Source organism: Felis catus, chromosome B4 (genome assembly GCF_018350175.1).
Source record: "Felis catus isolate Fca126 chromosome B4, F.catus_Fca126_mat1.0, whole genome shotgun sequence".
Taxonomy (NCBI): domain Eukaryota; kingdom Metazoa; phylum Chordata; class Mammalia; order Carnivora; family Felidae; genus Felis; species Felis catus.
The window spans coordinates 141,949,033-141,973,788 of NC_058374.1; the positions used below are offsets into that span (position 1 = coordinate 141,949,033).

Consider the following 24,756-nt stretch of genomic DNA (forward strand, 5'->3'; position numbering starts at 1 on the left):
CTCTCCGTGACCCTGGTCGCGTACCTATTCCGAAAGCCAAATCCTGCGTGCTCAGGGAGCGTCCCCCCCCTGCTCCGGGCGAAGACCAATGACCTCTCTCGCTGGGCGGGGCCGCTGAAAAGACAGGCAGCGGTTTGGCCTGCGGCCGGAGCCGAGGAAACGACGTGGGCCGACCAGAAGTGTCTTCAGCAGCTGGTCGCGCTGCCCTGTGGCGCGTCGCGAAGGTGGGTCACGTGGGCGGGGCGGTGTGTCCTCAGGCAGCGAGCGAGCTATTCCGCTGGCGGGAGTGGGGTGGGCCGGGTGCTAAAGGGCAGGTATACCCAGGGAGGTGCCGGTGAACGGAGATGTGCCTTCGCCAGCCTCGGGGAGCGGACGGGGCAGCGCAGGCGGCGGCGGCCACTCGCTGGATAGGTTTGCGCCCCAACCCCTCCCCCGGGGAAGTCGAGCAAGCAGGACAGCCACTGAGCGCCCGATCCTGAGTGTGGGTCCCACCTGGAGGGGGAGACGGTGTGTGTGACTCCCCTCCATGGAGTAGAGAGTGTGGGGCACGTGGTAGGTGCCGAATAAACATTTGTTGAGTGAATGAGAGTTTGGGACCCTTGGGGCAATTCTGATGACTCCAGGTGCCTTCCATCCCTAATCACCGCTAAGGCTGTCCTGTAAGTTGAAGCGCACCTCTGAGAGGAAGCTCTTGTCGTGGTGCTTGAAACCAATGTCTTCATGCCCGACTCCACTACCCTTGCCTCCAGACCTAGGCCAGTTAGAACATCAAATCCAGGAGAAGGCACACCTTGGAGCAAACACCTGGTGCTGTATAACGTCTCCTTGGCCCACCTTGGCAGTTTGAGGACCGATCAGACTCACCCCACCTTGGTGGGGTCCCACCTAAAATACACAACCTCCTGCATTTCTGCTTCTGCTGCAGACTGGAGTGGCAACCAGAATGACTTGACCCTAGGGATCTGTGGCCATGCATGTTGGGCCATAGTGTTCTTTGGGATAAAATAGATAGGCAGCTGACTAGAGTGTTAATTGATTTGAATAACCAGAAAGAAACAAAGGATTTGTGACCAGAAGGCAGATGTCAGTTGCTGCTGTGGAAATCAGGATCCCTCACTCGGTTTAAATCTGAGCCAGTTCTGAGACCTGGAGTCCACTGGTTGAAAGGGAGGCTTGGTCCTTCAAGGAAGGATCCTGTGATGCCACTGAAAGCATATGAAAAAAAAAAAAAAAAGTCCTCTAATCCTTCCGCAGAGGAACCTAGAGCCACTTAACAAATAATTTACTTTGGGAAAGGGACTATCCAGACCTTTCAAGAGCTGTTAGATACAGGATCTGAGACACTTGTGCCAAGGTACCTGAAGCATCGTGAAACACTGGTTAGAGTAGGCACTATGGAAGCCACATAATAAATGGAATCCTGACCCAAGTCCTGTGGTTACTTTTTTGGTCCCAGTACATCTTGGGATAATTATACCTAGCAGTGGGCAGAGCCTATACATTGATCCCTGACCTGTGGAATCAGAATCGTGGGAGGATGAGCAAAGTGAAGCCCCTGAAGCTACCCCCACACTGACTCTCACGTCCTCTAGAACACTGTAGCAAGATTCTTGCATGAAGAGTCGTGACACCGAGGCTTTTCTTTCCAGGAAGCAACTTTATTCCTGCCGGCACCGCTCAGTTGGGTTCGTACCCGAAGAACTGAGCCCTGAATGCCTCGTGGTGTAGTTTTTAAAATATATATATTTTTTTACCTCTTTGTGTCCCATATATGGTAACACACAAACATGTAGTCTGATTAAGTGGTCTCATGTTACAAGATCACAACGGATGTTGTCACGTATCCGTATAGCCAGGTTGCCTTGAGGTTTTTTTTCTTTCCTTAGGGAGGGGACCCTACCACAATACTAAAGCAGAAACGTGCTGCATTCCTGGTGGGACTGCAGAGATTTGTCACTCTCAAAGACATAAAGTGGTGATGCCCGTTACATCTTAAGTTCACCTGAATGGCCCCCGCAGAATCCAGGTGGATTCAAGTAAATGGTGGTGAGCCACCACAAACTTAGCCAAGTAGTATCCCCAATCACAGCAGCTGTGTCAGGTGAGATATTTTTACTGGAACCAATTCATGCACCGCTGGCACTTAGTAATGCAATTCTCAATTTGGTGAACATTCTTTTCAATTTCCAGTAGTAAAGAGTAAATTCCCAAAAGCGTCTCACGTTTTTATAGGAGGAACAGCTGAACATATTCATTGTCTTACTTCAAGCTGGTTTTAACTTTCCTGCTCTCCGTCACAATTAATCCATTGAGCTCTCGATCATCCAGACATTCCACATAACACTGATGATATCGTGCTAAGTGGACATGGTGAAGAAGGAAGTGACCAGTATTCTGTCCTTGATAAAACAATGCATGGCAGAGGATGAGAGAGAAACCCTCAGGAGTTGTGAGGCTGGGGCGCCTGGGTGGCTCAGTTTGTTAAGCATCTGACTCTAGGTTTCAACTCAGGTCGTGATCTGACAGATTTGTGAGTTCGAGCCCCGCCTCGGTCTCCTGTGCTGACAGCACAGAGCCTGCTTGGGATTCTCTCTTTCCCCCTCTCTCCGCCCCTCCCCCCACCCACTCTCTGTGTCTCTGAAGTAAATAAATAAATAAAAACTTAAAAGAAGTGGGGCGCCTGGGTGGCGCAGTCGGTTAAGCGTCCGACTTCAGCCAGGTCACGATCTCGCGGTCGGGAGTTCGAGCCCCGCGTCAGGCTCTGGGCTGATGGCTCAGAGCCTGGAGCCTGTTTCCGATTCTGTGTCTCCCTCTCCCTCTGCCTCTCCCCCGTTCATGCTGTCTGTCTCTGTCCCAAAAATAAATAAACGTTGAAAAAAAAATTAAAAAAAAAAAACTTAAAAGAAGTTGTGGAGCCTGTCATCAGTGAAGTTTTCAGGGTGCACTGTTGTAGGGCGCCAGGGTATCACCTCTAAGATGAGGAGAAGTTGTATCTTGCAACCCTGTCACAAAGAAGGACGCATAGTACTTGGTGCACCTCTGGGTTTTGGAGTTGGCGTGTACCATACTTGGGAATACTATTCTGACCCATTTGTTGGGTGACTTGAAAAACTGTCAGTTTAGAGTGGAGTCCAGAACAAAGGAGGGCTCTGCTGATCCAGATTGGAGGATGGGTTCCCCTGCCACTTAGCAGAACCGGTGAGTTAGTGTTGGGCTTTTTTGTGGTAAGTAGCGAGCCTATATGGCACCTTTGGCACGCTCCCACAGATTTGTAGTGCGTACGCAGGGTTTTGAAGCAAAGCCGTGCCTGCTGCAGTAGAGAACTACTCACCACTTGAAAGAAGCTTCTGGCACACTGCTGGACCCAAGTAGAGACTTAGCGCCTGATTATGGGGCACCAAATGACCATGTGACCAAAACTGCCGGTCCTGAGCTAGATCTTGACAGATCCATGAAGCCAATGGGTTGGGTAGGTTCAGCAGCAATTCGTTGCACAAAAAGAATTGGATCCAAGCTTGTTCAGAGAGCACCAGTCATTTACAGGAAGAGATGGCTGTGGCCCCCATGTCTCTGTGGCACTGATGCCTCTATCTTAGAAGACAGGAAGAAAAATTCAGATCTGAATCACTGCTGCACTACAGCCCCATTCAAAGCGGCTCTAAAGGAAAGTAATGGGGGGAAATCCTCTAGAGGGCAGAGCTTCGAGCAGTACACTTGGATATCTACTTTATAGGGAGGGAGTGGGGTGGACAGAGTAGTGGCCTAAAGAAAGAATGCACATGAAGTTCTGAGTGGTGACAGATGTCTTGCTGGTTGGAAAGAGCAAGAGGGGAATGTTGGAGACAAGGAATTCTGGAAAAGAAGACGAGCCTATGAAGTTGTCACAAATGTGTGCATCTTTGTGCCTCATATTAATACTCACTGCAGAGGGGTCACTGAATGACAAAGTGGATGGATAGATGTCATCCAGCCTGTGTTCTTGGCTACCCTTGTGCTTAAATGGTGGGCCTGTGAATGGAGTTGCTATGTTGGCAGGAGTGCAAGTTATGTCCACTAACATGGGCTCTCTCTTATCGAGGCTTATTTAATTATTACTGAATTATTATTACTAATGGTCACTGAATTTCTGACCTCTTAGCAGCCAGTATCAGTGCTGAGCCCCAATATGGCACCATCCCTAGATGACTCAGTGACAAGTTGGTTTTGGCAGATCCTTGCCACCCAGGAGACGGCATTGATTCATCCTTATTGGAACTGACACCTGCTCTGGCTGTGGGTTTGCTTCCCTATATCCACATATCCGCATATCCACATATCCATGTAGCCACATAGCCACACAGCCATGTATCCACATATCCACACACCCACACACCCACACATCCACACATCCACAGTATCTCAGAGTAACGTCCCTATCCAGGAGCTTAGAGAATACTGGATTTACTAACATAGGATCATGTATAACATTATCTTGGGCCAAGAAACTCATTTCACAGTGAAAGAGACACAATGATGTATGAATGGCCATGGGAGCCACTGTTTCTCTAATATCCTGCATTGTCCACAAGCAGCCCATCTAATAGATAGAATGACATCTTTCTAGCAAAGGTCCTAGCTCTGGGACAGTACCTTAAGGAGTTCAGATACATACACTGAATCACAGCCCGGTATATGGTGCTATCCCCCAGTAGATGCAATATAGGGATCCAGGAACAAAGACACAGGTCTAAGAACCCATGGGTTGGGATGTCTTTCATCATCATGCTCAGTGATCCAGAGCATCGGGATCCTTTCATCATCCAAAGATGACCCTTTCATCATCCAAAGCTCAGTTTGTAGAATTTGCACATTCTGTCTCTGCAAAATTAAACTCTGCTGTTCCCAGGTAGAGAACATTTATTTCCATGAGGGGACTCCACTGGTTCCAGGGAAGGACACCCACACAGAGCCTCAGTCTGAAAATCCTATAGGGTCATTTTGAGCTCCTCATGCTTGTGAACCAGCAGGCAAAGGAGTGGATAATTGATCCTGATGATTATGAGATAGGGTTACTGCTACTTAGGGGGCCTTCAAGAGTTTGTCTGGTACTTTGAGGATTTACTTTGGGGTCTGGTTGCTTCCATGCCAAGTGATAACAGTGAAAAGACATTTTCAGCAGCCTCAGCCTGCCAAGGGCAAGGGAACCAAGGGCTCAGAACCCCCAGGAATGAACGACTGCGTAACTTCATCAAATGCTGGCTGAGGGTGAGGGAAGTCTAGAATAGGCAGAGAAGGGAGATAATAATGAGTATGAGTTATAGCCTCAGGAGCAGCTGCAATAGTATGGACTCTTTTTGTTCTGTTAAGGCTTTTGTAGAGGTTGTGACCAGCCTTCACCTCAAAGAATCATGACAGATTGGACTTAATGTGGCACGTGGGTAGATCTGAGGGCTGTAAGGGCTGGTGTCTTGACTAATGCCCTCAGCACACCTTTAATTACAGTGGGTTTACAGAGATGCCTCCCTGGCACCTGCTGTATATCTACACTTTCTGCCCGAGCCCTTCTCTGACACCACAGGAGCCCACCTGACCTGCTTAGCAGCACAGCCCAGTCTCTAGAGGTAACCCCAGGGTCTGGGGACAGAAGGCAGTGGGTGAATAATGGGAGAATCCTAGGAGACATTCTGGACACTTCTCAGGAGATCCTGGTGAAGTCAAGGTTGTTAGCCAGAGCAGTGACCTCAGGAACACTATGTTTTGATTCCTCCTTTCCTGTCTCACTCACCCCCTCCCTCACTTTCATTTCATGGCATCACTTCCTGAGCAAACCACTTATACCCAAGTCTCCGCCTTAGACTCTGCTTTCGGAAGAACCCAAACAAAGACACACAATAAAAGAACAGAGATTTTTGCCAATTTATATCCACAAAAAAATACTGGAGAATATGTGTGGGAATGGATTACAAGGATACAAAGCCAAGAACGAATTGTAGATTAGTTCAAATTTATCGACATGGGTGTACTTACTCCAAACAGATTCTGGATTCAGTGTTTGGGCTAAAGCCCTGGGATAAGTTGTAGCTGTGCTTAGTTGGCTGAATGGAGCCTGGACTCATTGGCAGCCTGCACTGTGAGAAGGTGAGAATGTGCTGGAACAGACTTGTTATGTATCTAATGGCCGCCAGTCTCCCGTCTCTGTTTCTCTTCATTAATCCATTATGTTGATTTGAAAATATGTTAGATTATGTCATGAATGTCTTTTCAAGATGGTGAAGGGCTGTAAAATATTTGATTATGTGTCGGGTCTGTTGGGTCTGTGAACCCTAACTGGTCTCATTTGTGCCCATGACTCAATTGGCATCTATATGCTTGTGCTTCAATAGCAGCTGGCCTCAGCTTAATATTCTCGGGTCACCGTTAGTTTCCTATTGCCACTGTAACAAATTACCACAACTTTGGTGATTTAAAACAACAGAAATGTACTCTCTCACAGTCCTGGAGGCCAGAAGTTTGAAATCAGGGTCACTGGGCTGAGATCAAGGTGGCAGCAGGGCTGCTCTGAGGGAGAGTCCGTTCCTTGCCTCTTCTGGCCTCTGGTGGCCTCTGGTGGCCACAGATGTTCCTCAGCATGTGGCTGCCCCACTCCAGGCTCTGCCTTCAGGGTCAACATCGCTTTCTCCTCGTCTATGTGATCTCCTTCTGTTTTTCTTATGAGGAAACTTATGATCACATTAGGGCCAACTGGGTAATTCAGGATCATCTCCTCATCTCAAAATCTTTAATTTGATCACTTCTGTGAAGATCCTTTTTCCAAATAAGGTCACATTGACAGGTTCTGGGTTAGGATGTGGATGTCCATTGGGACATGGTTTTCTCAGCCCCCCACAGTACTCTCCCTCAGAGCTGCCAGCTCTTTGCTTCATACTGCTCCAGTATTGGATATTACAGTTGAAAAGGGCAATAGTTTTTCTCCCTTGAACATGGTTTCATTTTTTTTTTTGCCTGTATACTTGAAGTATGTTATGTTCACGCTGAATGGGTCTTTTACTTATGTATAATTTTTTTTTTAATTTTTTATTTTCAACGTTTATTTATTTTTTGGGACAGAGAGAGACAGAGCATGAATGGGGGAGGGGCAGAGAGAGAGGGAGACACAGAATCGGAAACAGGCTCCAGGCTCTGAGCCGTCAGCACAGAGCCCGACGCGGGGCTCGAACTCACGGACCGCGAGATCGTGACCTGGTTGAAGTCGGACGCTTAACCGACTGCGCCACCCAGGCGCCCCTACTTATGTATAATTTTGAAACATCATTCATCCATCGGTTATTTGGAAAATATTGGCTCACTAAGTTACATAGATCTTCCAAATTTGGACACATTTTATTATATATTATTCAAAAAATATTTAAGCATTGGGAAACTTTAAGCTCATGGTGATAGACACATGTTTTCCAAAATTCTAATTTTTGCTTAAAAGCTCAAACATTTTTTTAAGTTTATTTATTTATTTTGAGAGAGAGAGAGAACATGTGTGAGCAGGGATGGGGCAGAGAGAGAGAGAGAGAAAGAGAGAGAGAGAATATCCCAAGCAGGTTCTGCACTGTCAGTGCAGATGCTAATGTGTCGCTGTATGTCACAAACTGTGAGATCATGACCTGAGCCAAAATTGAGATCAGATGCTTAATGTACTGAACCAGCCAGGTGCCCCATAAAAACTCAAATTTTATCAAATACTATCAGTTCTTTTCCTTGAAGTGACATGCTCCATTATTCATTTTTGAGAAAGTGTCTTCCAGATACCCAAGTGAGAATAAACACAGTTTAGGGGCTCGACACGACGTGGGGCTCGAACTCACAACCATGAGATCGTGACCTGAGCTGAGTGAGATCAAGCGTCAGATGCTTAACCAACTGGGCCATCCAGGTGCCCCATTTGTCCATTTTCTTTTAAGTAAAAATGGTGTTTCATGAAAAACGTGATGCGTTCAGCAGCCCAGATAAACAATGATGTAAAGTAGCTATGACACGATTGTACTTTAGTATGTAGTCCTTTATGCCATCACCCTGAATATTAAGAATTGGTAAGTGTCAAGACAATAAAATTAAAATTTTTTATTGCTTAATCAACAAAATTATTTTTTTTTGAAGTTTATTAATTTTGAGAGAGAGAGAGTGAGTGGGGGAGGAGCAGAGAGAGAGAGGGAGACAGAAAATCCCAAGCAGGCTCCACACTGTGGGGCTCGAACTCAGGAACCATGAGATCATGACCCGAGCCAAAACCAAGAGTCAGACGCTTAACTGACTGAGCCACCCAGGTGCCCCATTAATCAACAAAATTCCTAAGTGAAACTGCTTTTTCCTCCCTTCGACCTGTGACCATAGTGAAGAATTCAGTGATTACTGTTACAGTTTGGTACCCCAGCTTTGATTTATGCTACCTAACCATTGCTTTTGCACAATAAATGCGAATGCCAGCACAGTGGAAAGACACGTCACGTCTCAGTGTTATAAAGATAATTTGGGCCTTTTTGACCTTTGGAAACTCCAGGGTCCACGGACCGTATTTTGAGAAGCACTGTAATAGTATATCATAGGGACCATAGGATATGTGTATTTTCAGTTTTACTAAGTATTGCTAAACTTCTCCCCAAATTGATTATCCCACTTTATGCTCTGTAGCAATTAAAATACTGTTTGGCCATGAATCACAAAGACCCAGGATAACAGTGTCTTAAGTAAAAGGGAAATTTTAGTGTTGCTGTGTGTGGTTGAACACACAGAATACACTTAGTGGGGTCCCTGGAATCACACAGTACACAACATGTACAATTTTATGCAGTTTACATAAGATAATTTTATTTATCTCATGTAAGAGTTTAGAGGTAGCCATCCCTGGGCTTGAATGGTAGCTCTATTCCATGAAGTCTGTAAAGATCTAGGTTTCTTTTATTTTCTTCTGCCTTTATGTCCTCCATTCCCAAGGTTACTTCATGATCCAAGATGACTGCTCCAACAAGTGCTTCCATTTTTAGCCAGCAAGGATAAGGATGGGCACAAATGCCTCATGCCAGTGATCTCCTAAGGGAAATACCTGGATGCTGCCCTGTGCCACTAGTGCAAGGGGGACTGAAATACGTATTTATTTTGGAAGGCTAAATGGCTGACTGAAAATCAGGGATTCTAAAATCATAGAGGAACAGGAGAAGAGATATTGGGGGACAATTGGCAGTTTCTGCTGCAGTACTCTCTTTTGGCCATTCTTGTTATCTGTGCACTCTCCTGTATCTGGAACAAGCTCACTTCATCCCTAAGGGAGACCATTTGTAACAGTTCCAACAGTTGCAGCATCCAGCTCACAGTTTAGGTTCTCTGAGTTATGTACAGTTTGTTCAAAAGGGTCTGATGTAGATTCTTGTGGTCCAGTGATTTAAAAATGAAATAATATGTTATTTGTTCTCCCAACATAATCAATGTACAGTAGTTTATAAATTTAGTGATTTATAAACTGAAAAATATTTTGTGTCCCAAATATGCAATGAGAGAGTAAGAATAGGATAAAAGGATAAAACCTCTATTTAGAAAAGGCAACATGGGAAATATATCAGTCTATGGTCCGTGGCAATTTCCAAATCCTATTAAGCATGAATAATGAAGACCTCTACCCTGGAAGAAGAGAAAGTTACTTGTTCTGAAAGCTCCCAGCTCTGTCCTTTAGGGTTCTTCCTTGTTTTATGCTTCACGTTCACATCTGGAGAGGGCACTGAAGAGTATTCTCTTGTATACTACACAGCAGGCTGCTTGTGTAGAATAACTTGGGGGAGGGACCCTATCGAAGATTTCTGGAACTCTTTCTCTGAGTTGATCCTCTCTGTCTCTGTCTGAAAATTCCAAATACCTTGGCCTCTGCAAGCTCTAACTCTGTCTTTTAAACTCATCATGACTGCCACACTCTGATTTCTGGAAGTTCCTGCAGTCCAGAAGTTCCTCTATGTGGAAAATGAGGGCAATCATAGGCTTTATGTCATTGATTCCCTTAGGGAACACAGTCCTGTGCTGTCCTTTGTCCAATGTCTGAAAATAGTTGCTCCCTATATTTTGTTCAGTTTTCTGGGATTTCCTACACACCCCCTTTGGAAGGAAGGAAAATCTGATAGCAGTTATTCCATAATGGCTGGAAGCCATTTAAAAAATAATAAATAATTCTTTAAAAATCATAAATAATTGTTGAGTGTTATAAAATTCCCATCTATTGAGATGCTTATGCAAATTTCCTCTTAGTCCATGAATGTGGTGGGTTACCATTGGAAGTGAAAGTGAGATATTGAACCATCCTTGGATTTCTGGGATCAGAATGCATTTACAAATGTAAACTGTTGAGTTTCATTATCTAGTATTTTGTTGGGAATTTTGTATATATGCTTGTAAGTGAAATAGACATACAATTCATTAATTTTCTTGAGCTAGTCTTACATGTTGTAGTTTCTTTTCTTTAAAACAATTTTTTTAAATGTTTGTTTATTTTTGAGAGAGAGACAGAATGCGAGTGGGTTGGGGCAGAGAGAGAGGGAGGCACAGAATCTGAAGCAGGCTCCAGGCTCCGAGCTGTCAGCACAGAGCCCAACGTGGGTCTTGAACTTACGAGCTGTGAGATCATGACCTGAGCCGAAGTCAGACGCTCAACCAACTGAGCCACTCAGGCGCCCCTATAGTTTCTTTTCATAAAATGAATGCAAATGTAATATGGCAAGCTAGATTCCTAAATAGAACTTCCTGATGAAAATGTTTTGGGCTTTTTTTTTTTTTTTTTTTTTTTTTTTTGAGATATAGAGAGAAAGAGAGAGCATGCAAAAACAGGAGAGGGGCAGAGGGAGACAAAGAGAGAATCTTAAGCAGCCTCCACGCCCAGTGTGGAGCCCAACGCAGGGCTCAATCTCACAACCATGAGATTGTGACTGGACCTGAAATCAAGAGTCAGATGCTTAACCAACTGAGCCACCCAGGTGCCCCATAAAATGAAGGATAAACCAAAAAATAACAAGTGTCGGCAAGGATGTGGAGAAAAAGGAATCCTCATGCATTATTGGTAAGAATGCAAACTGGTACAGCCACTGTGAAAACAGTATGGAGGTTCCTCAAAAAATTAAAAATAGAAATACCGTATGATCCAGTAATTAATACTGGGTATTTACCCAAAGAAAACAAACACCATTTCAAAAAGATATACGCACCCATATGTTTATTGCAGCATGTATCTAGAATAGCCAAGATATGGAAGCAGCCAATGTCCAATGATAGAAGAATGGATATATACACACATATATTTTATACACACATACATATAGAATATATATACACACATACACATACAATGGATTATTACTCAGCAATGAAAAAGAATGAGATCTTGCCATTTGCGACTACATGGATGGACTTTAGAGGGTATTACTCTAAGTCAAGTAAGTCAAACAGAGAAAGACACATACCATATGATTTCACTTATATGTGGAATCTAAAAAACAAAACAAACAAACAAAAAGCAGAAACAGACCCATAAATACAGAGAACAAACTAATGGGGTGGGGGGTGGGCAGAATGGGTGAAGGGGAGTGAGAGACACAGGCTTCCAGTTATGGGATAAATGGGAATGTAAGGGAATACAAGGTAGAGCATAGGGAATACAGTCAGTGGTCTTGTAACAGCATTGTGTGATGACAGATGGTGAGCACAGCATAATGCATAGACTTGTCCAATCTCTATGTTGTACACCTGAAACTAACGTAACATTATGTGTCAACTATACTTCAGTAAAAGAATGTAGGACAAACTGTTTTCTTAAAAAGTGTTTTCAAAAGTCATTGATGATCTAATAAGGGACGAAGTAAGAAGGGAGGCCAGAGGGGCAGTGGAGCACAGCATACTGTGTTTGATCAGAGCCATTTGATGAACAGAGAGAATTTGATTGGGGTTTTATAGCCTATGCTATGAATAAATAGTTAAATAGTGTCCTCCCCCACAGTGCATACCCACCCAGAACCTCAGAATGTGACCATATTGGGGTACCTGGTTGGCTCAGTCAGTGGAGTGTGCAACTCTTGATCTTAAGGTCATGAGTTCAAGCCTCACCTTGGGCATGGAGCCTACCTAAAAAAAAAGTGCCCTTATTTATAAATAGTGTCTTTGCAGATAAAATTAGTTAAAATAAAGTCACACTGGATTAGGGTGGGTCCTAATCCGATTACTGGTATCCTTATAATAAGAGAGAAATTTGGGCACCTGGGTGGCTCAAGTCATTAGGTATCTGACTTTGGCTCAGGTCATGATCTCACAGTTTGTGAGCTCGTGCCCTGCTTCAGGTGAGTTCGGGCTGCACTTCTGGTGAGCCCCGTTTCTCTCTCTCTTTCTCTCCCTCTGTCTCTCTGTCCATGCTCACTTGTGTCCCCCCCTCAATCAACAATTTTTTTTTAATAGAGACTAATTTTAAAAATAGGGATATTTGGACACAGACCCAAAAACCTAGGAGAGAAGCTCATGGGACAATGTAGGCAGAGACTGGAGGGATGCATTTATGAACCAAGGAGCTGGAAACCACCAGAAGCTGGGAAGAGTCAAGGGAGAACCCTCTCCTAGAGCCTTTGGAGAGAGTCTCGCCCTGCTGACATGTTGACTTGGGGCTTCTAGCCTCCAGAAATACGAGACAACAAATTTTTGTTGTTGAAGCCACCAACTTTGTGGTACTTTTTAATGGCAGCCCTAGAAAATGAATATGTACCCTTTGAAACGCAGAAGACAGAGACAAATCAGAGTCTGTTAAGGAGGAGAATTTAATAAGAAACCAATCCTCTGCAAACCTTGGACTTCAAAGAGTTAAACCCTCAGTATTAGGGTGAATTAGAGAAATATTCTGTCCTTCGGGGAGTGCAAAGAAAATTATTTCAAATTTGGGGTGAAGTGAAGTGTGTGTGTGTGTGTGTGTGTGTGTGTGTGTGTGTGTGCAAGAGAGAGACAGAGATGCTGAAAACTTAGAAGAGGAAGCTGGCCCTCATGTAGGTTGGCAGTTCAAGTTCATATGGTCAGGGTGCTCCAAGAACCCTTCGATGGGACATTGAATATAGAGTGACCTCAGGTTGCTAATGCTTATAGGTGCCTGGTAGACAAAATGCAAACTCTCCCTGGTGGTTTCTACCTCCTCCTAGGCCACAGAGTTTCCCATGAATGCAATCCCAAGGCTAATGGGCATCCCTAAGTTAAAAAAAAAAAAGGTGATGAATGATAATGAGGGATCATGAGAACAAACCAGCAGTAACCACAGACAGTACACTTCAGGTAATGGAATTATCAAATGTGTTACAAAAGGCCTATGTTCAATATCATTTAAGTAATAAATGGTAAGGCTGAAAATATGTGTGGAAACTGAGAAACTATGAAGAATAATCAAACTTTCTGAAAAGAAGTTCCAGACGGAGTTTCTAAAATGAAAGTTTTAATTTAGTTTATGTTTCACTTGAATTTTAATTTCAAATAAATGTAAAACTCAGTGCGCAGCTTGAATAACAGCAAATAATAAACAACTGAAGAGTGAATGCATGAACTAAGAGATAAATGAGAATCAATTATCCTGGATATTGCCTGGAAGATGTACAGGCATTAAGAGCCACAGAGGCTAGAATGAGAAGGTCCACGGGGTCTGAGTGGGGCCCCTGGTGAGAAAGAGGAAATGGGGAAGGCGATATATCAAGGACACATTGGCTGTGAAATTTCTAAACTGAGGAAACTATATGGAGAAATCCATATGGTTAAGAGGCTCAGGGGGAGCCTGGGTGGCTCAGTTGGTTAAGCGTCCGACTGTTGATCTTGGCTCAGGTCATGATCTCACGGTTGATGAGTTCGAGCCCCATGTTGGGCTCTGAGCTGACAGCCTGGAGCCTGCTTAGGATTCTCTGTCTCCCTCTCTCTGCCCCTCCCCCTCTAACTCTCTCTGCTTCTCTCTCTCTCTCTCAAAAATAAATAAACATAAAAAAAAGGTTAGTAAACCTCAGGCCGAAAAAAACAGAAAAACAAATGGACACCTAGGTCCACTGTATTGAAACTTCAGAAACCCAAAGACAAAGGAGAAAGTCCTAAATGAAGCTGGAGAGGAAAGAGAAATGGTCTTCAAGAGAATGGGGGACTGAGAAATGACTTCTTGCAGCAACAAGGCAATTCAGAAGACAGCAGAATGATACCTTTGAGATGTTGGTGACAACAAATTACCTGACCTAGATTTCTGTATCCAGTAAAATGATTTTTGGGGAGTTAGGGAAAAATAAAGAATTTCCTAGACAAATGGAGAGTTTACTGCACAGAGCTCCCAATTAAAAAAAAAATGCTAAATATTGTATGTCAGGCAAAAGGAAAGGGTATCACAGGAAGGTCTGAGGTGCAAGTAAGGAAGAATACATAAAGAGGTAAACATTTGGGTAAATCTAAGTAAACATTGACTCTTTAAAGCAAAAATAACAATTCCAGGGCACGTGGGTGGCTCAGTCAGTTAAGCATCTGACTTCGGCTCAGGTCATGACCTCACAGCTTGTGGGTTTGAGACCCGCATCAGGCTCTGTGCTGACAGCTCAGAGCCTGGAGTCTGCTTCAGATCCTGTGTCTCCCTCTCTCTCTGCCTCTCCCCTGCTTGTGCTCTGTCTCTGTCTCTGTCTTTCTCAAAAATAAACATTAAAAAAACTTTTTAGGGGTACCTGGGTGGCTCAGTCTGTTAAGCGTCCGACTTCGGCTCAGGTCATGATCTCATGGTCTGTGAGTTCCAGCCCCGCGTCGGGCTCTGTGCTGACAGTTCAGAGCCTGGAGCCTGCTTCGGATTCTGTGTCTCCCTCTCTATCTGCCCCTCCCCTGCTCATGCTCTGTCTTTCTCTGTCTCAAAAATAAGTAAAAACACTAAAAAGAAAAAAAAACCTTTTTAAAGCAAAAATAACAATTCCTTGTGTGTCTCTAAAAGGAAAATTAAAATGTACAATGAAATTTAATTGGGACTGCAGTGAATCCAGTTAGAGTCTTCTAGGATCTTTATGCTGTTCAGGAAGAGGATAGAAACATCCATTAACTTTAGGCTTTGTTAAGAGTAAACTGGGTGTCATAAGTAAAAGGGTGCCTTAGATCAGATTCTTTCAAAAATAGGGGCTGGGACAAGGGTTCAGGGGCGAGTAGCTTATTTGGAGGTACAGGAAATGAAGGTGACCGGGTGGGAGGAGGAGGCAGAGAAGAGAAAAAGGGGCATCATGCCAGTGGCCTGGTCCTTGTTATCTAACCTGTAGTCTGTGCTGCAAGATTGATAAAGGCAATTTTTGTCAACCAAATAAGGTAATTATGCTGGAATTTCTAGGGTAACAAGTTTGTGAGTGGAAGAGGCCTTGTACATCTCCACTCTGGGCCTCCCACAACCTTTCAGGACCTCTCCCTGGTCAGGCTGACCACTGTCTAGTGTGTCTTTGGGAAGGACAGGGGAAACTTGAGAAGCCATTCTCACCAAATATTCCCCAGCCTGATATTTCCTGGAGTGCTTTGCTGGGGTAGTCCCTTTGCACTCATCACAACAAATGGGAAGGTCTCTGAGATTCATGTTGTCAAGGCTCCAGTATAGTCCCATGTGGGACAATGATACTGGTCAAGTGTGAAGACTTGTGTGAAAACGTACAGTCCTCTTCTGTATTCAATTTTTATGTAACTGTCTTTGGGTGTCCTACTCTGTATGAAGAAATGTTTTAAGACATTGAGATTTTAGAGATTGTTGCTATTTCCTAAGAGTAACAATCCCTTAAAAAACTTCAACTCTGATTTATTGTCATGACCATTTTCCTTATTGGTAGAAATCTGTTTTCTGAAAGGCATAACTGTTTGTGAGATTCCTTTCTTAAACCATAAAGGATATTCTTTTACTGTCTTTTTCTTGAAGGCATAACAATATCTGTAAACCCCATGACTTTGGATTCCTTGTTTATTCCTAGATTTTGCTTGTTTGCTGATGGAAATGATCCAGAAGAGGAGACATTGATGATGCAAGAGAGAAGAGCTTGAATGGCAATGAGAACAATGAGAGGGTCACCATACTGGAGATCTGTGGCTTTAGAACATGGCCCCCAATTCCTTGACACTCCTCCTACTGCCTACTGAGAGGTGGGTCTATGACCTCTCTCTTGAATCTGGAGGGTCTTGGGACTACTTTGACCAATAGGTATGAAAGTCATATAGCAGAAGTGATGCCATATGACTTTCAAAGCTATATCATAAAAGGCCATGCAGCTTCTGCCTGGCCCTCCTAGGATACTCACTCTGGAGGAAGCCAGCCATCTGGAAAAAATCCAGTTACCTTGAGACTATACCATGCCAGAGAGGCCAGGTGTAGGTGCTGGTTGACAGCCCCAGCTGAGCTCTCAGTCAATAGTCAATATCAACTGCCAGCCTTGTGAGTGAGCCATCTTGGACATCCAGGCCAGCTGATCTCTGACAGTAACCACACCACACCAAAAGCCCCAGACAAGGACTTTTAAATCCCAAATTTATGACTGCAAAACTGTAAGCAGAATAAAATGCTTTTAAAAAAATCAACTTAGTGATAATTTTCTACACAGCAATAGTAATTGGAACAGGCTTCTTATTGGGTCAAAGAATTGTGGGTGTCATTGTGATAATAGTAAGAAAGCAAGAAAAGTAGGAGGCGTTGGTCAGAGAACTGGATGCCTAAAATCAAAATTCAGGAGGTGGTGGGGCGCCTGGTGGCTCAGTCGGTTAAGCGTCTGACTTTGGCTCGGGTCATGATCTCGCGGTCTGTGGGTTCGGGCCCCATGCTGGTCTCTGTGCTGACGGCTCAGAGCCTGCAGCCTGCAGCCTGCTTTGGATTCTGTGTCTCCCTCTCTCTCTCTGCCCCTCCCCCACTCACACTCTGTCTCTCTCTCTCTCTCTCTCTCTCTCTCTCTCTCTCTCTCTCTCTCTCTCTCAAAAATAAATAAACATTAAAAAAATTCAGGAGGTGGTGAAGTTATTGGTTATGACAGCATTCCCCATAAAGTGTGGCTCTTAAGCTTTTCATCCTTTTTATAGATTTCTGTTCATAGTTTCAGCCATTGGCATTTTTGCTTTTTTTGTGTGTGGGACTTCTATGGTATATGAACAGAATAAAAGCAGATTAGTTTGCACTTATTTTCTAATCTATGAGAAAATTGTCAGGAAACGTCCTCTGATTTTTTAGAATTGATCTGTGCTGAGGATTGCTGAAACTGTGTTGCTATTTCAATTTTCCCACGTAAGTCCAGTCAATTTGGTGTTTTGTAGTAACTGTCCATACCATTAGTGGACCATAGAGCAAACCGAATTATTAAAGTGGTGGAGTTGTTTAAGGGAAGGAAAAGGAGTCTGGAAGGACACTGACAATGGGTGGTTAGGAAGGCAAGAGGAAAACCAATAGTGCATGGGACCCACAGGCTGAGGGAAGAAAGAACTTCAAGGAGCGATTGATCAGCTCTCTCTCTGGATCTGTTATTTCATCCATACAAGGATGCTATGAGGATCACGTGAGGTGACGTGTAGATTTGAAGAAATGTAGGAGATGTAAGGAGCATAAACCCCTTCAGGAGACTTTGCCTTTTCATATCAATGTATCTTTGAGATGGAAAGAGCAGAGTCCTGAGGGTTTGGGAGGAAACGGGTCCCAGGGTGAGGAGCAGGGAGAGAAGGAATATTGAATGATCATGATTGGGATCTGGGTCCATGCCTAGAGCTTTACATGTGTTATCTCACATGATCCTCATAGCATCAGTGTATAGATGAAGAAACTGGGGTCCGTAGGATTGAGTAACTTTCCCATGTTCAGAGAATTGATGGCAAGATAAAGATTAGTACCACAATCACTCAGACTCTAAGGCTGGTGACCTTCCATTTGTGCTCTGGGGGCAAATGGAAGACTTCACAGGTAAAATTAGGAGTGGGAGCCTGAACTTCATGACCTTTATACTCCTGGAATCCGCAGGTGTATCATCTGATAAGAGGGAGGGAAGTAAGTGGAGAGGCTTGAAGAGGATTGTAGGAGTGATAATTTGAGACGGAATTTAGACATATAAGGATTCAAAGTTGGTGCAAAGTTGGCGCAATTCCAGGCAATTCCAGGCAAGTAAATCCTGAGGCTCTTTATGGGAGAGGTTGCTAGAGTTGAAAGAGTTGAAGACTGTTGACTGATCAGAAGTCAAGGAACTGTCTTACCATGGTGTTGGATGGACCATTTATGTGGATGTCTAGTTTCACGACAAGACAGGATTGAAAGGAAGTCTGGGAAGTTGGGGTAAAAACTCTGTGAATTCTAGGGAGTGATCTGGAGTTTTGTGGGGGAAAGTCATGGAGTTGTTAATATGTCCAGACTCCTTGAACCTCAGAAATGAGGAATGTTCTTAGTGCTCCTAAAATTGAAAAGACAGCATGGAGACAAGGACTTAATGCCCCATTTATGGACTGGTGAAGTCCATAAGCCCTCTCATTCATTCATTTGCTCACTCACACATTTCCTGAGCATGTGCTGTGTTCCAGGCACTGGAGGTTCAAAGAAGAACCTCTTTGGAGGTTCAAAGAGAGATAAGATAGTGTCTCTGCTCTCCTGTAGTTCTCATTCATTAGGGAGGATGACATAAACTATTAAGTACCATTCTTAGAAAAATACCATAATTGAGACGAAATGTAAATTGTGATTAGGCACAAAAGCAGGCACAGTCTGCCCTTGGCCATAGGTCTTTCCCAAAGAATGATGTTGCCCTTCCCAACTTGCAAGAGCTCCTTCTGCCTTGTGGTTTCCAGGCATTAATCATTCAAGAGCCACATCCTTCCCACAGAAATAATTTAGACAAAGAAATGTCAGCGCACATAATTTCCATCAAGGGGGGAAAAGGATACTTTCATGGCACTCTTGTTGAAACTCCAGCTTCCTTCTTTAGCCAAGTCTTCTCCACAATGTCTCCCTAAACTGCCCCTCCAACCTGTCTATGTCAACTGTACTCATAACACTGATCTGCCCTCCCCCTGCCCCAATACCTGCTGACCCTGACCTAATCTAACTCTTTGAGCTCCATTTCAACCATCGCTCTCCCCACACAGCTCCGTAACAAGCCAGAACACGTCAGTATCCTGAACAATGCCAATCACATAGTTGGTGCTCAAGAAATAGTTTTTCTAGTTGAATGAACATAGCCTCAGGGTTATCACCCAATTCCCAACAGTACCTCGGTCCAGTCTGCGTAGTCTGTACTGTGTCCTGAAAGTTCCGTGTTAGTCTCAATCAAGCATCCTGTGTGATTAACTTGGAATCCAGCCAGCTCAGCATCCCTGGTCAGATGTCTCTGTCCAGCACCGATCAGCAAGATTTGGGAGAGCAGCTCCTTCAGCTGTGATCAGCTCCCGTCAGGGAAATAGCTCCTCTAGCCCAGTCAGCACGTTTTAGGGAGAAATCTCCGGCGGCCCAATCAGCACCCTTTGTGGGACAGCTCCAACCGGCCCTGATCAGCACCCAGAGGCGGACAGCTCCCTCAGCCCCTTAGGACCCGCAGCCAGCCCAGCCTCGGTCTCCATCCCCTCAGACCCAGGCTTGGGACCCCAACTCTTCTGATTCCTCGGGACGTCAGCTCAGCTCCGGGGCGGCACCCACCCCTCCACGAGCCCCCACAATCCAATCCCACGGTTAACCAGAGGTCTGTGGACCCAGACAGCTGCCTTCCTCCACTTTCCCACCGTAGGGTTCTCATTTAAGGGTCTCACTCTGTCTCTCCCCACCCGCAGACCCTCCTGTACATATACCTAACCCTCATCCCCGCCAATCCGCTTCTCACCTGCTCCCCCCACCCCGAGAAAAACCCCAAACCCGATCGCTCCCGAACCAGAGCCTCTCAGTCAAACCATCTTCTCTCCTCCAACCAGCTTCCCCGCCGTCCCCCTCCCTCCCTCCTCTGTCCCCTCCCTCCTCTCCCGGATCCTCCCTCCCCTCCTCCCCTCCCCCTGCGGCGCTGCCGCTCGCCTGCCGCGGTGTCCTGGCAGGGTGTCGAGGTGTGTCGGCGGGCGGGGTGTCGCAGGGCGTGTCACGAGGTGACTCGGGGAGGGCTGAGGACCGAGGGAGGGAGCGACGAAGGGCGTGCGGGGCCGTCGCTCCGCGCACCCCTCCCCCCGCCGCAGTCGGCAGGCCTTTCCCCGGAGAAGATGGCGGATCGGGCGGAGATGTTTTCTCTTTCCACCTTTCACTCGCTGTCGCCGCCAGGCTGCAGGTACGCACTCTGGCGCCCCGGGCCTCGGCAGGCCCTTATCTTCCTGCAGCCCCCGCCCCGACCCATCCCCAGCCTCCTCCGACCCGGGCCTGCCACCCCACCCCCATCGCCTTTGGGGACCCAAGCCCCAGTCCCCTGTCTGGTCCTAAGGCCTCTGACTCCTGTACATCATCCTCCTTCCCTTCAGGGTCTATTTTTGTCCTCCCCTCCTCCCCCTTCTCCAAGGCCTAATGCCCCTACCCCCATATCCCGCTAGGACCCTGTGCCGCACCCAGCTGGGGCAGCTGACCCCTCAAGGGTGGAGGACCTGGGTTGAGCCTTTGAGGGGCAGCCTGTCTGGGCAGGATGCTGAGCCGCCCTCTGTGCTTGGCAGTGTCCTTTTGGCCTTGCTGGGCCTCTCTTTGCTGAAGGCCTGTCTTGGCCTGTAAAGCTCCGGAAGGGAGAGAGTTGAAATCAAGCCTGGAGCCCTGGGGGAAGGGACTGAGGTGGGGAGAAGGTTGGACCTTTGGGTGTAGACCTGCCTTAGGCAGAATGGGAGACAAAGTGGCTAGACTCTGCTCTCAGAGCAGGCCCACCTGAACGCACCCCCCCCTTCTGCTGCTGCAGCTTCAGCTCCCCCTTCCCCCCCTTCCCCCACTCTGCTCAGACTGACTCCCCTGGGGCTGAAGCTGTGACCCAGAGGGGCCTGTAGCCTGGAGGAGAGAGGAGGAGGGGGTGGGGAGGATTGGGGGGACAGATGGCTCTTCTGGACTGGTCATGGCTCAGATTGTGGGGGATCCACTGAAGAGCAGAGCTTGGGGTTCAAGGTGATGGCAGGATGTGGATCTGAGAATTGGGGTTTCTGGAGACCATGGGGCCTAGCAGCTGGGGGTTCCTCCTTAGGACCAGCCTCCAGACAGGGAGGGAGTCCAGGGGTGGTGGCTCCCTCAGGAGCCCTGTCCTTGCTCTCTGACCCTGGTCCCCTCCCCAGGCCCCCCCAGGACATAAGCCTGGAAGAATTTGACGATGAGGACCTGTCTGAGATCACCGATGACTGTGGCCTGGGCCTCAGCTATGACTCGGACCACTGCGAGAAGGTGGGAAATGGGCTGGGGTCATGGAACCCTGTTAAGGGAGAACTTCACTTCGGATCTGTTTAATGCTCACTTGGAGTTTTAGGGTGGGTCTGCGCTCAGCCTTGAAATAGAAATCCTTTGATTCCCCCCTCCCTTTTGGCCTCCTGGTCCAGGGTCTTCCTTGATATCAAACCTCTCTTTTCTCAGACTCTATGCCCTCCACAGAGGGCTGTCCCTAGCATTCCTCCCCTGGCCCTGTCACTGGGCTAGCTTGGGGGAGGGGAAGTGTGCCTATGGTTTGGGTGCCTTCTGTCTTCAGACTACTTTCTAGGAAGATCTAACCCCTTCCAGCTGCCATCTCCTTCCTAACCCTATCCCCATCTCTCAAGCTTCCATCTATCTGCCCTACGTCTCCACCCCAATCTTTTCTCCTCCCCATCTCCTCCTTCTTCTCTTCTCCCTCCCTTTCTCCACGTTTTTGTTTTTACTCACTCTAGAACATTTCTGAGGAACTGCCATGTGGCAAGTGCTGGGGGCTTCCAGGTGTGTGGAAGGAGAACGGGACCAGTGTGGCCCTTGCCCTTGGGAGCTTCTAACTCAGTAGGGGAGAAAGTCATAAGAGGCAATGGCTGGCTGCCTGAGTATCAAGGACTGGGCTCCTAGGTGCACTGAGGGGGAAGGGAACTCAACAGAGACTGAAGCCGTTAGGGAGATTTTCTGGTGGAAATGGCACACAACCTTGCCCTTAGGGACGACTAGCTGGGGTTGGGCAGGTGAAGGAAGTAGGGAGTGGAGGAAAGTGATTAACTGTGTCAAAGGCCCTGAGGTGGGTGCAAGCTTGGTTTATCCTGGGCTGTCTTCATGCATTCCGCTTAGCATCCACAGGCTAAGTCTTGTTTTCGGTGTAGGGTACACAATATGGACATGGCCCTGCTCTGGTGAGGCTTGCAGCTTGCTGGGGGTGTAGAGTAATTGTGAGTTGTGTCAAAGTGCTATGAAGGCAGGAGTGCTGGTGTCAAATGTGACGAGGTCTGGGAGCAACATGAGGATGGCAGGTGGGTTGCGGCCGCTCTGAGAATTTCTGTCACTTAAGCTTAAGAGTCTGGGCTCTTAGCAAGAACTGAAGGGATCCTTTTGTATCTTATGCAGGTTGAAAAACAAACAAATAAACAACTGATCAGTTGATGGGGAGCAGAGTGAACTGGAGTCTTCTCTCCCTTAACTTACAGTTTTCTGCTTTCCCCTTTCCTGGCACCTGGAACCCCCAGTCACTATTGAGCTCTGGCCCAGCTCTGCCTGTCCCTCCTTCTTGCAGGACAGTCTCTCCCTGGGACGTTCGGAGCAGCCGCACCCCATCTGCTCCTTCCAGGATGACTTCCAGGAGTTTGAGATGATCGATGACAATGAAGAGGAGGAGGAGGAAGAAGAGGAGGAGGAGGAGGAAGAGGAGGAAGGAGAAGGGGAGGGCAAGGAGGGAGGAGGCCCTGGCTTAGAGGCCCCTGCCCCAGAGGAGGCCCTGATCCCCTCCCCCTCCATGGAGGAGCCCCACAAGAATCGGCCCACCACGCTCCACCTGACTACACTGGGAGCCCAGGTGAGCATCCAGACCCACCTACAGCACCCTGGAACTAAACCTGGGTTTCCACCATCTGGAACTCTGCTCCCCATGACAGCCTGTCCTACCCCTGAGAGCTGGAGACCCTCCTCGGCACCACTGTCTTACTGCTGTTCCCCCCCAACACCCCCCCCCCCAGGACTCCCTGAACAACAATGGAGGCTTTGCCCCAGCGCCTCCAGCTTCCTGGCAGGAAACAGTCCTGTGCTCACCTCCCCAGGAGCCCCTCAGAGGTTAGCGGGGTGGCAGTGCTGGTGGTGGGGTCACAGGAGGTGAGGGAGGGAGGAAGGGAGGAAGGGAACCGGGTGGGCTTGCTGACATATACCCCTGCTCGGCAGAGTCACCCGCCCCCCTCCAGCCCACAGACGCGAGCCCCTGCAGGGCACAGTCGCCTGTGCGCCCAGGCTGCGATTGCGAAGGGAACCGGCCGGCGGGCCCCCCCGCGCCCTGTGGGGCCTCACCCTCGTCAGATCCTGGCATCGAGGCCGACCTGGGCAGCCGCTCCAGCGGGGGCCGCGGAGGCCGGCGCAGCAGCCAGGAGCTGTCGTCGCCAGGCTCCGACTCGGAGGACGCTGGGGCCGCACGCCTGGGGCGCATGATTTCCTCCATCTCGGAGACAGAGCTGGAGCTGAGCAGCGACGGCGGCAGTAGCAGCAGCGGCCGCTCCTCGCACCTCACCAACTCCATCGAGGAGGCCTCGTCGCCTGCCTCCGAGCCCGAGCCCGAGCCCGAGGCCCCGTGCGAGCCCCCGCGCCGCCCCGCCTTCCTGCCGGTGGGCCACGACGACACCAACAGCGAGTACGAGTCAGGGTCCGAGTCGGAGCCAGACCTCAGCGAGGACGCCGACTCGCCCTGGCTGCTCAGCAACCTCGTGAGCCGCATGATCTCCGAGGGCTCCTCGCCCATCCGCTGCCCTGGCCAGTGTCTGTCCCCCGCGTCGCGTCCCTCGGGGGAGCCCATGTCGCCGGCTGGCGGGGCCACACAGGCCCCTGAGGCGGCTGCGGGGCCGGGCGGCGTGGAGCTGGTGGACATAGAGACGCTGTGCGGGCCGCCGCCGCCCGTGCCCTCGGCACCCCGGCCTGGCCCTGCGCAGCCCGGGCCCTGCCTCTTCCTCAGCAACCCCACACGCGACACGATCACGCCGCTGTGGGCCGCTCCGGGCCGCGGCGCCCGTCCCGGCCGCGCCTGCTCCGCCGCCTGCTCGGAGGAGGAGGACGACGAGGAGGAAGAGGAAGAGGATGACACTGAAGACAAGGCGGGGCCCCCTGGGGGCCGGAGCGCGGGCCCCGCCGCGCCGCTGGACGCCTCGCTGGTGTACGATGCGGTCAAGTACACGCTGGTGGTGGACGAGCACACGCAGCTAGAGCTGGTGAGCCTTCGGCGCTGCGCTGGCCTCGGGGAGGACAGCGAGGAGGACAGCGGCGGGGAGGCCAGCGAGGAGGACAGCGGCGGGGAGGCCAGCGAGGAAGAGACAGCAGCTGCACTTCTGAGTGGCGGTCAGGGCCCGGAGGACGCCTCCCCAGACAGCCCTGACCTCACCTTCTCCAAGAAGTTCCTCAATGTCTTTGTCAACAGCACATCTCGTTCTTCCAGTGAGTGGGAAGTGGGGGAAGGGGGATGGTCCTGGGGAGCAGGCAGGTCTCCAGAGTGCGCCCAGGGCAGCCTGAGGTCCCTCACAGGGCGGGGACGCCTGCGGGGATCGATGCTCCTCCTCGCCCCGATGGGCTGGTTCCCTTTCCCTCCCTGACTCAGGACGACCTACAGCAGACTGTTGGGGGGAGGAAGTTGGCCAGGCCTTTAAGTACTTTCCTTTCCCACCTCTGAGTCT

The 24,756-nt window shown here is 48.1% G+C and overlaps 1 protein-coding gene across 4 annotated transcripts in view; it reads left to right on the plus strand.

Annotated features, from left to right (window-relative positions):
• Positions 1 to 20: 20 nt before the first annotated feature.
• The window catches only part of MAPK8IP2 (mitogen-activated protein kinase 8 interacting protein 2), a 29,546-nt gene continuing 4,810 nt past the window's right edge, over positions 21 to 24,756 (plus strand). The window contains exons 1-7 of one of the 4 annotated variants that reach the window (XM_045062581.1): positions 21 to 224; positions 1,887 to 2,101; positions 15,972 to 16,140; positions 21,229 to 21,334; positions 22,629 to 22,907; positions 23,068 to 23,161; positions 23,267 to 24,520. In XM_045062581.1, coding sequence (XP_044918516.1) covers positions 16,097 to 16,140; positions 21,229 to 21,334; positions 22,629 to 22,907; positions 23,068 to 23,161; positions 23,267 to 24,520 — 1,777 coding nt within the window. In that variant the 5' untranslated portion in view covers positions 21 to 224; positions 1,887 to 2,101; positions 15,972 to 16,096. Of the gene's footprint in view, positions 225 to 1,886; positions 2,102 to 15,971; positions 16,141 to 19,980; positions 20,259 to 21,228; positions 21,335 to 22,628; positions 22,908 to 23,067; positions 23,162 to 23,266; positions 24,521 to 24,756 lie in introns of those variants that run through there. The other 3 variants (XM_045062580.1, XM_045062582.1, XM_023257675.2) reach the window with 3 other exon arrangements.